The 12953-nt window shown below is 45.1% G+C and overlaps 1 protein-coding gene across 1 annotated transcript in view; it reads left to right on the forward strand.

Annotated features, from left to right (window-relative positions):
• The window catches only part of WWC1 (WW and C2 domain containing 1), a 69830-nt gene that overhangs the window by 54862 nt on the left and 2015 nt on the right, over window positions 1-12953 (forward strand). Inside the window, exons 12-20 of the mRNA XM_065690260.1 lie at window positions 3127-3235; window positions 4969-5049; window positions 5824-5910; window positions 6668-6860; window positions 8200-8352; window positions 8826-8926; window positions 9693-9837; window positions 10478-10642; window positions 12234-12326. Of these exons, the coding sequence (XP_065546332.1) occupies window positions 3127-3235; window positions 4969-5049; window positions 5824-5910; window positions 6668-6860; window positions 8200-8352; window positions 8826-8926; window positions 9693-9837; window positions 10478-10642; window positions 12234-12326 (1127 nt within the window). The remainder of the gene's footprint in view (window positions 1-3126; window positions 3236-4968; window positions 5050-5823; window positions 5911-6667; window positions 6861-8199; window positions 8353-8825; window positions 8927-9692; window positions 9838-10477; window positions 10643-12233; window positions 12327-12953) is intronic.

The raw sequence follows: 12953 nt of genomic DNA on the forward strand, positions 1-12953 counted from the left end.
CCTGCTCTGGTTCCCAGTACATCAGTGGCAATGGGTTTATTAACTTCAGCTGAGCAGACTTGTCAAGGCTGTGCCTGTATTTTTTGCTGCTTTGAGGGGGATGGTCTCTTAGCAACAAAAACATGTTTGGATCGTGAGCATAAGACATTCAGAGATAGTGGCTGTTCTCATGTATGCATATGGCTTGCTGGGGGTGGGAAGGGCTCATCCCTTTTTAGAAGGATGGCTGGGCTGGAGTGAATGGAAAGCAGGGGACAGCAGTCAGGGCACTCTTGCTGGGGCCTGCGTGGAGCCCTTGACTCTGTAGGTGGGTTAAATCCCATGGAGATGAGGAAATGGCTGGATTTGGGAGCTGCAGTGAAGAAAAGCTTGAAGGACAATATAAACTTGCAAGCTGTAGTCGTAGGAACCAGTGGTGAGGTTTGTTCCTGGTTTGCGTAAGATTATAAATGAGCCCATGTGAATCAAGGGAACTAGCACCCTGTCATCATTGCCTTCTGCATGAAGAAGGCTGACACTGTTTAAAATACAATAAATGACACAAATGCAGATCTTCCTCTTTGCACTCCCATTTCCCTACAAGGAAGAGATGTTATGCATTTGAGTAGGAAACACTAATTATTCTTATTAGAACTGGGCACTGATTAGTTTTAACCTTTTTAGCTCTGAGCTTTGTCAAGGCTGTCAAAGTGAAAGCTCAGGTGTTAAGCAGATTAAGTTATTATTGCTGTTAGCCAGTCAGCAGACAAAATAATCACCATAAGTAGTTTATTTCAGGGCAATAAGGAGATGAGGTTTTATTCCTCAGGCATTTGGGGAGGGTCAGTGTAGCACCTGTAACACACTGACTGGATTTGGGGTGCTCAGCACTTGGCCTCATGGGCAAAGCATGCTCACATGTTCCTGTAAGTAGAGCTGAGTAGCATGTATATGAGGGATTTGCTTTTTGATTAGGAGGTTTGCAGAACCTCTGAGGCTGAAATGTAGGTTTGTGTTACTCGGCCACATGAAAACACACAGGTTCAGTGCGTGGGTAAGATTTGCAGGGCTTCCAAGTCCTTTGCAAAACAAGTGAGGAACAGGATGGCTGCATGATGAATCCTTCGAAGGGAACCATTCATCTTCATTCAGGTTTACACTTTAGCATTCTGCTGCACAAGCAGGTATCAGCCACTTCATTGCAGGGGGTTTAGCACCTGAAGGGGCTTGAGTGGTCAGAAATGAAGGCTCTCTGGCAGGAATGACTGGACACCATTGGTAATTGAAGCAGAAAAAGAGATTAAGCATGGTGAGATGAACCTGAAGTGTCCTTCCCAGTGAGCAAGGCTCATGCAAAGGGGATTCCTGGAGCAGCATTTCTGGGAGCGGTGTGTAGAACTCAAACACCTTCATCTAGAAAGCCAGCCACTGGGCAAGGAATCATTTTCCTATTAAAACCATGGAATAGGAGGTACAAAGCAGCATTGAGGAAAGAGAAGCATAGTCTTGACCTTACCCCCTTACCTCCAGCACAGCCTCTGATCAAGAGTGCAGCAGGGGCCAGGCACACAACAGGTGGGAGCATGGATTAAACTGGGAATACCAGGATTAAATGGATCCATTTGTTTCAGTTAATGGCTGATATATTGTGTTACAGATACTTTTATTCATGGAGGAAAGGGATGGAAATTTCTTTCTGTCCATGGCAATACTAAGATGAAAACAAGCATTCAGTGGTGGTGTCAAAAAATACACAGATAAATGGGCCCAAATGGTACATGTACACTCCATGTACTGGGGTTACCTGTAGCACCCTCTGCTGTTGATTGTAGAACAAGTCCTTGGATCACTCCGTAACCCCATGATGAGCTTGCACACGTTTTGCACCAGTGTCTTTCCAAAACTGTTTATAAGTGGCTTTGCCGGACTCCTGCTATGGGGCTACAGCTGCTCCCAGTGGGACAACATTCACAGCTCCCTCGCCCTTGGAGCAGGTCTCCTAGAGCTCTGACAGGGAGAGCTAAGAGGTGTGTCCTGGGCTGAAGCATCTCTGCAGAAATGGGATGGTGCCTGTGGAATGGTACAGATGTGCACAAGTTCACAGGGTTTTGTAGCACAAAAAAACTGGGATAACACGTGTGCAAACCCCTTGCTTCAGCTTTTGCAGTTTCTCTGTCTCCTTTTCCCTGCATTCCTGCATGTGGCTGCTACTTTAAGTCCTAGAATCTCTCTCCATATTAAATATAGTTACTGACCTATCTAGACCTAGCTCCTGTCTTTTATACACTAACCTTTGGAGCTTGGGGTTAGGTGAGAGGTGGTTTTCTGCTGTTGCCCCTCCTGGAAACTAGCCTTGGCATAATATCCAGACAGGGTACAGCCCTCCCTGTCAACAATACTTGGCCAGAGCTTGGTAAGTAGCATTTGCCCAATGCTGCTCTCCGGGTAGCTGGGACCAGAGGGCCTACCACCTGCTTAAGGGTGACTTGCAAGAGGTCCATATTTATAACTTCACTGGAATTTAGAAGTTCTGCTTCTTCTGCACATTTGCCTGTCTTGCATGGGTGCATAGAACCACAGATGGGTTTGGGTTGGGAGGGACCTTAAATCTCTTCCGGTTCCAGCCCCCTGCCACGGGTAGGGACACCTTCCACTAGAGCAGCTTGCTCCAAGCCCCGTCCAACCTGGCGTTGAATACTTCCAACAGCCATCTCTTTCCAGTGCTTTGAAAGTCCTCCTGGCATTGCCTGCAAGGACCTGCACCCATGAGGGTGCCCAGAGCAGCCAGCTGTAATGCACTCAGCACACCAGTGTGTAACCTGAGTCTGTGGGTGCTGGTCCTGCAGGTCCTGGGCACTGCCTGTGCAATGAATCCCTGCTGTCATGTCCACGACTCTGGTTCTCCAGGAGCTGCTGGTGCTCCAGGACAGTTGGGTACATTCCTGAAGCACTAACTTAATGTGATGTTGAGCAAAGCCTGCCCTCCATGTACCTTCTCTGTCTTCAGAAGCATGATGTTGTTGAATAAAACTTGGCTGGAGAAAAGATGCATTTCAGGGGGAGGCTGAGGAAGAAAGCTGCTCCTGATGCAGACTGTTCATTTGCATTAACACATGTTTTTAATTTTCCTCTGTGCTTTTCTGATAGGTATAAATGCAGCAGGAGGGACAGCACTGAAGGTGGCGTGTGTGTCAGCTGCAGTGTCTGATGAATCTGTTGCTGGAGATAGCGGGGTGTATGAGGCGTCTGTACAAAGGTAGACATCAGACCTCTCTCTAGGAAGAAGCCAAACACTCAGCTTTGCACACAGGACTCATCTGGAGTACTGCTGGTTATGATCCTTTTTGGTGACTAAATATCTCAATCGCACATTTCTTCATAATTCTGAACAATAAGATTAGCAGGTTGAGTTTGATTATCAAAATGAGCCATGCTTCCGGTAGCAGAAGTAGCTGAAAGCATGGTGACAGAGAGCTGCTGGCCTGTTTGTGAAGGTGCTGCTAAGCTGCCCCTCCTGCCTTGGTGGGGTAGCAGAGCCATCAGGCAGTGTCAAGTTCTCCTCCTGTCAGTCAGCCCTTGTGGTGTCAATGACAACCCTCAGCGGGAGAGCATTTGGTGATGTTTAAGGAAGAGAGCAGAAGCACCTTGAGCTGCCATGTGTGTGCATGCTGGGATGCAGTTCCCAAGTACTTGGATGCAGGATGCGATTTCTGCAGGAGTTTTCCCCTAAGGGCATAGCTCATAGCCAGAGCTGGACGTCCCTGCTCGTGCTGGGTTTCTGCACTTCCCTTACTGCTTGCTCTCTGAGGTGGTTTGACAAAACATTCACTGGAAGGCACTGATCTTACTGATACGTGGTTTGGCTGCATCTAACATGGGTTTTCCTACTGGTTTTACTGGCACTTACATAAATCACAGAATCATTTGTTGCACAATACAGCTGTAGAGGTGAAAATTACTCATCTCATTTTCCCCTCATTCATTCATTCATTGCTTTCATTAATTCTCTAGATAATTGAGCCATTTTTTATATTTACAGCACAATTCACTTTGACAAGAAGTGCAACACTTCTGCAAATCAGACCTCATGGGCTCAAGCCAGGCACAGTCAGACAGATGGGTCTCTTTGTCCCCTCAACAGGACAGGGAGTTCTGTGGAGAGGGGAGGAGGGATCACGTGTGACAGAGAAAACCACACAGACACTTGTGTGCATGATGTTACTTAGTAGTGTTTGGGCTGTTGACTTACCAACCTTTATAATGACTACAGCATCATTTCGATGCCTATAATAAATGGTGAGAGTAGGATGAGCAATGGGTTTGTCCTGTAGCTGAAATGTAATGGAACGTAAGAGTGTGCTAAGGAATACGGAAAACGCTTGGCAGAATGCTAATCCTGTTTTCATGTGCTCAGCATAGCCTCTGAGCCAAGTAGACAATGAATGCAGTTTTGGGGACTTTCAACTTTGGAAGAGAGCTACACTAGGAGGGCAGTGATGCAAGTGGTTGTTTCAAGGCAGACCAGTCAGTGTACTCTGTCACTTGTAATGTGCTTAGGGAAGTTTGATTACTTAAAGAAACAAAGGAATGATTTAAATCTAATCAAACTTGAGAATTTTTGCTGCCATGGTGCAGGCAGGATTGCAGTTGTTAAGTCTTATTTCTGTTGCTGGCCAGTCAGCTGTCTTTAATAAAATCCAGTCAAGGGAACCCTTTAAAATCCCTCACAGCCTTATTTTTGCAGTCTTTTATGTGGCTTTTTTTGGCAGTGAAGAGGGAAGGCATATGACTTTCTGCTGATAAGCACCACAACACATACCTGTAAGGATGACTGCACTTACTTCTCAAATGGGCTTTCTTTTAGCTGCTAATTTTGCAAAATCCATATACCCAAGCCCTGAATGGAAGGGAAGAAATCTTGTATCACCTGAATACAATCACTTCAATAGGAGGGAAATCAAGTCCTTAACTGTCTTTGCTTTCTTTCAGACCGTGTGTGTCAGAAGTGATGGTATTTGACAGTGATGATACAGAAGCAGTTGGGACAGCTAAAGTGCAGATTGCAATGAGGTAAACAATATGCATGGAAAGAATTAAGTATGGGATTTAAAAGACAGTGCTTTCTGTTTTGTTCGCTTCTCCTGTTTATCCTGTCCTATTAGTATTAACTAACGGATGTCCTCTGTGAGGTGTAATTGAGAATTACACTCGACTCCAGGAGGTCTTCGGCCCAGTTACCCTCTTTCATGTCGGTGGAAATGAGCTGGTGATGGTGTGGTCAGAGGATGCAAACCGGCAGTGGGAGCTCTGGCAGTAAATGGCAGTTGTGATCATTGACCCCTCGGAGTCCCTCAGTGGTGGGTCAATCATAGGAGTTATCTTCCTTAAATGGTTTAGTGGAGGTTATTTAGGACTGGTAGAAAAATAAATAGCACAAAACTCTCTTGTCATGGCCATACACAGCAAGCCAGTGGTTATCCCTAACATCCTCGCTGCTGTACTTCACGTATTGCTACTTGTAACTCTTTTATACTCCAGCCATTTTGTAAGGCCTTTCGAAAGATCTTACTGCAATTGAGCTAGACCCTAGGAAAAGCAATGTGTGTTAGGTCAGATCCATTGCACCTGGATTCCAAAGTTCTGGATGTTCTGGTAGCAAAATGTCATCAAATGTGAAACTGGTTTTGTTTGAAACTATAGGCAAGCGATGCTCCCATTATAGTTGTCTTGTTTGTAAATGTTAATGTTGTTTGTTGTGTTAATGAAACAAGTGGAATTCCCACTCAATGGAGTCCAAGGCTGACTTCTCTAAAAAGAATGCTTTCTTGTTTCTTTCTGATTCAGATATGATGACAAAAATAAACAATTTGCCATACTGGTCATCCAGCTGAGTAATGTCCCAGCACTGCTGTCCCAGCAAGATCAGAAAGTGTAAGTGGGTGAAATAAGCACACTTTTGAAGTATTTGCATTAGATCTCAGTGGAAATTAAACAGATGTTGGGGTTTGGGTTTGGTTTTTTTCACACTCTTCAAAATAACCCTTTCTGAAATACTTCTGCACTGTTCCGTGGAGCAACATTTACGAACTGACAGACTTGCAAACAGAAACAAGGTGCATTTTTTTCCTCAAAGGTCAGTACCTGTCGAGGAAAGACTTGCCAGGAATTAGCAGTGCCCAGAGCACTGCATTGAGTGGAGTTCTGCCATAGGACATCCTTGCAAGGTGCAATGGACAGCTGCTACCAGCCTCCTTCCAGGCAAAAGGCTTCTTTAAAGTCAGCTGTGTGCTGAGTAAGCTGGCAGACATTTGCTTCATTTTGGTGTGGCTGTTCCTACCTACAAAAGGGCATGTTGGCAGTGTAACAGGTTGCACCAATGTAAATGAACATGTTAAAGATAATCCCATAATCATAGAATCGGCTAGGTTGGAAAAGACCTATGATGTTTGATTACAAGATTCAGGAGGATGAAGTCTGCGGCAGCTCTTGCCACTTCATGCCTCTGATATTGTGCCGAGATGTTCATTTTCTGCTCAATTGACTGATATCCAGAAGAAATAGGGCAGCATGATAATATCCCCCTTGCTTAGGATGGATTTTACTTGCAGAGCTATGGAGCTGGTGCAGTGCAGGGAGCTGCAGACCTGTTCCTGGGTGGTAGTGCTGACTGTGATGCTTTCTTCAACAGGAACATCCGTGTGGCTGTCCTGCCCTGCTCCGAGAGCATGAGCTGCTTATTCCGCACAAGAGTGGTGGAAGCTTCAGACAATCTTGTGTACAATGAAGCATTCTGGGTTTCTATCTCTTATCCAGCTTTACGCCAGAAGACTTTAAGAGTTGATGTTTGCACTGTAGATAAGTCTCACCTTGAAGAATGTTTGGTTAGTATTAGTCTCTATTTTAATACCTTTGTGTGTTTCCTCTTCTAATTAGGCAGCATATTCAACCCTGAAGTGTGCAAGTGTTCTTGATAACCCTCAGCTATCCGATCTCTCTCAGATCGTGTTCTTTGCAATAACAATTCTGATCAGGAAAACAAAATCAATCTATTAGAGAAATATGTTGATGCAGAACTGCTGATGACTTTGTCAAACTACTCTATTTCCTTTCTTTTTCAATTTAATGTGAAACTCTACCTTTCTCTTCCTTTTGGTGGAATTTCTTTTCCTTTTGGTGGAAACACTTGTAATGTGGTTGAGAATGGACTGCCAGGAGCTTGGAAGCCACTGTAGAATATTAATGACCCCTAAAGGATTTATTTTTTCAAACCTGCTATTAATCTGCACTATTAAAATCTACATGAATATAGTTTTTCATGTACTAGTATTGCCATAGGCAGCTACCTGGTATAGTTAGAAGAGCTTTTTTTTGTTGCTCAGTATTAACTGAACTATTCCTGGAGTATTGTATGAGCAGCGTGTGTTAAGCTGGGACATAGCAGCCATTAAGTTACAGGAAAGTTGATGCTCTGTCCTGCATGTGTTCCATAGCCTCTCCCTTGGCTGGAGGGGTACATGTTTTATGGTGCTTCTGCATTTCTTCCTTCGCCTGCTTTGCAAAGCACCTTTCGTAGAGGAAAGCAACTGTTTCCCACACGGGGTTTTTGTCTTTTGACAGCATGGCTGTAGCTGTGCTCTGGGTGGGAGCAGAGCAGCTTGCAGGAGGTGTGCTCAGCATGTCTGCTGGACTGGGCTGCAGCAGTGGAGTCCACTCAGGCGTGGATTAAATAAACTATGAATCAATTTTACTGTGGTTCTGAATTGATCAGAATGTGTACTAAATGTAATGCAGTGAAAAATGACAGGGCAGATGAAGAGGAATGGAATATACAAAGCTGAAGCATCTCTGTCTGAGGCAGTGATTTTTGACAGCCCTGCAAATTTCTTGAAGGGGAGCCTTCATCTCCTGTTCCTCTCTGGTTTAATTTGGAGCTCTGGCTGCAGTTCATCCTGACTGCAGCAGCGCTGTTCATACCTCTGTTTTTGTACACAGGAGTGGTAGTGAAATGCTTGCTACTTGAATTGGAAGAACAAGGCAATGTTAAACACAATGAAACAGAAAGCATCAGCAGAGCTGTTGAAACAGGGATAAATGAGGCAATGTTTCTTATTGTCAAACTTGCCAAAATGGACAAGTCCTGGAGTTCCGCTCTCATTTCTTCTTACTGGTGTGGTAGTCGCTCACTTGAGTGTCACACTAATGGTGTATTGCTGTCCCTAGGGTGGAGCACAGATTAGTCTTGCTGAAATAAGTAGATCTGGAGAGAAATCAACCCGTTGGTACAACCTCCTCAGTTATAAGTATGGGCAGAAGCAAACCAGGAGGAGTAAACAAGGAAACATCCATTCTGAAGTACCCTGCACTGAGAAAACAGTAAGAACAACTGCTTAAATCAAACAGATCTCTTCCAAGCAGTACTAATGAGAGTGATTGTGTGTCTGAAGAACTGTTACAATAGTCAAGAAGTGAAAGCTGGTGTGTTTATATTTAGAACTTGAAAATGTCATTATGTTCAGCAACATAATGAACATGTTGATAGCAGATATGCCTTTGTCCTGGGCTAGATACTAAAATCTGCTCCTCATGAAGCTGAGGGCTGTGGGATGTGGTCCGGTGTAAGTGATGTGTGAGCTCTTGCCTTTCTTCGTACTAGACAGCTCACCTTGCTGCAGTGAACTTGCTGAACAGGTCAAGATCCAGCACTCCCTTTGCACATGCATGGCATGCACAACGCTCAGCCTGCAGCTGCACATGTGCATACGCTGGGGCTGTCCTGACCGGGAAGGATGAGCCCTTTGCAGTTTGTGAGAGTTACATCTTCACAAGAAGCCTCTTGCTCTCCTCAGGATTCTGTCTCAGCACTCCTGGAGCAGACAGCTGTTGAACTGGAAGCTGTGGAGAAGAAACTGGAGGAAAGCAGAAGCACTTTAACTAGTGGAGAGAGCTGGTAGGTAGCATCCCACCATCTTAGTGCGGTGGGATGATCAGAACATTTGGGCATTCATGTGCAGAGAGAAAAGCAGATGATAAAGAGCTGTGGGAGGCTGCTTCTATCTCTCTGTCTTGATGAAAAGTCCTGCCGCTTCTGTTCTGGCCGTTGTGCTTGGGAAATGGGAACAAAGCTGATAAACATTGAGAATAGTCAATAGCACTATGCTAATTTTGTTATTTGTACAACGTTCTATGGAGGTCCACGAAAGCTCCACTGTATGGTGCAAAGCTTTGCTTGAATATTAATTTTGGCTGTTGTTTACATGGTTCAGATTCCAATTTTATTAATGAAGCCCAACATTTGAACCAAAAAACAAGCCTGACCCCAGTGGGTTTGATAGAAAAGGCAGTTCTGCATTCAGAGAAGCTGAAAAGGATGTCAAAACAATGCTTCAGTTTTGTCCAGCATCACTTCTTAAACTAAGATTAATGTTATCCTGAGAGCTCCTCTTAAGATGCACTCAACGTTAAGCTCAGACTACATGGCTTGCTTCTTTTGAATCCATATCAGTATGGTGTTTTCAGCTGTAGTGGTTGCCTTCTCGTGCAGTGTCACTCCAGTTTAATTATTCCTGTATAAGCCTGTCTTTGTGTAACCTCAGGTAGAGCTGGCTGCCTTGGGGACATGCTTCTGCCCAGCAGCTAGGAGGAGGAAATTCCTGCTGCAGCATCAGAGCATTGTCCACAATAGGCCAGTTCAGTAACAAAGCCGTTCTCAACAGGCAAGATGAAGAGGTTCCTGATCAGGAAGAACAGGACGTGAGCAGTGAAGATGAAGCAGAGGAGGAAGAATTCTGTGCTGGAAAATCGCTGTGGGAAACGGAGGAAGGTCTGAATTCCCAGCTGCACATGGAAATAGCAGAGAAGGTAGAGTCAAGGGCCTTTTGAACTGAAAGATGAGTTAAGCTTCCCATTTCTTAGCTGACGGGGTTATGTTGAGCTGTGCGAGGCTACAGCAGTTATTTGGAGGTTCGTCACTGGTGTTTACATGTTTATCTACCTGAACTATTTTAAATAACTCTACGTGACCCACAATTAATGCAGCACCGTTTCATGCCTTCCTTGAGGCTGCTCATGAAAACTGTTTTCATTAATGGGTAGCTGTATTCTAACAAGCGTGTGCTGTACACATGCTCTCTGCATGTACATACAGCAGTTGTGCATCTGCAGCAAAGATCCAAAGGGAGTGGTCCTTAAAACCATACCTCTGTTGTGTGTGAGACTGCCAGGTCACACTGATGTACTGGATCAGCAGGCAAAGCTCACTGCAATCAGTTGTGCTGTACAGCGATGGATGGATGCAGAGCCCTTAGAGAGTTCATGTAGCAGCCTCTGAGTTCAGAGAGTGGTGTGGCAGGACATCTGCTTGAAGGGGCTAAAGAACATCTGGTTCTGAACACGGTGCCCCTGGGACCAGCAGCGGAGATGCATCAGAGGTGGCTGTCAGACAGCTGTGTGTGTGTGTGGTCCATAAGCTGCCATTCACACTGTTGTATCTGTCTTCCAGGTGGATAAAGAGACAAACACAGAGAGCCTTGCACAGGCTTCTACTGTGGTTCGTCCCAAAGACAAAAGAGCAGCAAACCCACCACAAGCTCCGTTTGTCAGAGGTAGCACTATCATCCGCTCCAAAACGTTTTCACCAGGACCACAAAGTCAGTATGTGTGTCGGGTAAGGAAAATGCACTCATGGGGTTATGAATGCTGCTTTTCACTAATGGAAACATGTCAGCAGTGTTCACTTAGGCTGGATTTTTCACAGAGACTTGACACTGCTTTCTTCTTTCCTCCTTTGACTTCAGAAGTTGCTCTGTCCTCACCTCCTAGATGATGCCTTTCCTTGGAACTAATAGCATGAAGCACAAATGTATAAAGTGTGTATGTGCACATATGTGTCTGGTACACGCAGCATGCTGAAATGCCCAAACTAACCTGGTAGGGCTGCTGTAAGACAGTGATGATCAGTACATACTGAGGTATTTGAGTAAGCATTGGAAAAGGCTGCCCAGTAGTCACTGTCCCTGGAAGTGTTCCCAAACCGTGTAGACAAGTCCCTCAGTGCCATGGGTTGGCGGTGGCCTTGGCAGTGCTGGGGTAAGGGTTGGACTTGATGATCCTAAAGGTCTTTTCCAACCTGGTTGATTCTCTGATTGTACGAATAAGCTGCATATCAAACCCTTTCCTGCTGCTTTAAGACTGTTCTGCGCTAACTTGTACTGGATTCACTGTGTCCACCTGGCTTTAGATGAGGTGAACATGAAGGCTTTATAGAACGGAAAGGTAAGGACTTGGTAATGTAAGCAAAGACACTGTGGAAGCTTTCTTGAGCATGCCTTGTCTGAAGGTAACTGGGTCAGGATGTCACTGCCACTGCTTTGAAGTATTTGTTCACAATTATTTCCTGGATTGAGGGTCAGCCTAAACTATAAGTTAACTCATCTTGTAAATTGAATTGGCAAACAAGCAAGCGCTGTGTTTATCATGCATGACCTGTGCACAGTGGGCATGCTCCTAATGCAGCTGAGCTGGGTTTAATGTGCAGGTTTTCTCCCATGCAGAAGCAGGTGCTTGCATAGAATCAGAATGGATTTAATCTGCAGGAGTGGCCAGTGCTTGGGTGTTTCTGTGTCCCAGCACGTGCAGATCCCACGCGCCTGTTCCCCCAGCTTTGAGAAGGAAGATGAGAAGAGAATTAAATGCTGCTTGAGTTGAGCTCTTTTAAATGGTCTGGAGACAGTTACAAAAGGCTGCAGCTGTATGAGTGTAATGTGACAACCAAGTTGGAAAACCCAGGGGAATAGCTTACAGGTAAACCTACCTCTTGCACCACTAGCTTAAAATACAGGTGATTGGAGAAAAAAAGAAATCTCTAATAAAATAGCCTCATGTTTTACAGGTGCTAGAAAAGAGTAACTTTTATTTACTTAGAGCTTATTTTTCTGGGCTGTTTTGCTCAGCCTAGTTACTTGCCCAGGAGAAGGGCAGTGGGGTGGTAGAGTCCCATATTACACCCTAAACTAGTGTCTCTCTTTCCATGCAGCCTATTCCCAGAAAGTGATGGAGTTCAAGGCTTGGGGCAGGACCTGGTTGTGCCAGATGGATTGCCTGTTGTGAACGCAGATTTAGGGTGGCAGCTCTCCACAAAACTTCCTAGTTCTGCTTGCATCCCTGCTTAGAATCACTCAGAGAAGCCCCTGTTCTTGCCAATGATGTGTGTATGCACTGCTTGTACTCCTTTCATGGGCCTTTCCCTTTCTTTGCAGCTGAACCGCAGTGACAGTGACAGTTCAACATTGTCCAAAAAGCCGCCCTTTGTTCGGAATGCGCTGGAGAGACGAAGCGTCCGAGTGAAGCGGGTAACAACAACAGCACCTTGTCCTTGTTCCAGCACACACACTTGCCACCAGTGGAAAGCTGCTTGAAAGGAAGAATTTGCAAACATGAATCAATTGCCACCTGCTTTCATTCATAACCTTTGGGTGTGGCAAGTCTCTCAAGGCTACTTTTATATATCAGAATATGGCAGGAATGTTGGAGTTGGAACTCATGTAAAAAACCAGCACATTTAAGAAAGTGGTTCCTAGTATTTTCCACCCTGTCAGAGCAGAAGCAGCACAAGCAGTTTGGCTGTGTTTCCTGCTGTGAGATTCTTAAGTACTTCCAATAAATGTGAGGAGCTGGTGAGGAGAGCGATGTCAGGGATGCTCAGGTGACACTGTTGCAGTGACTCTGTGGCACACAGTGAGCCCCTGTGTCCATTGGAATGCAGTCACTGAAATTCCCCTGGGATGCTGATGCTGAGCTCGCAAGGAGATGGTTTTCTTGGGGCAGCTTGTGTTTGAAGCTAGCAGAAAGAAGGTAACATAATATGTTACTGGAAAAAACAGGGTTCTTCTGTTGCATTGTGGATTCATCTGGCAATGAGACATTAAACTCGAGAGCAAGGTGTACAAGCAGGGTTTGTTTGATTTGGAAAAGCTGCT

Source organism: Lathamus discolor, chromosome 10 (genome assembly GCF_037157495.1).
Source record: "Lathamus discolor isolate bLatDis1 chromosome 10, bLatDis1.hap1, whole genome shotgun sequence".
NCBI classification, from domain to species: domain Eukaryota; kingdom Metazoa; phylum Chordata; class Aves; order Psittaciformes; family Psittacidae; genus Lathamus; species Lathamus discolor.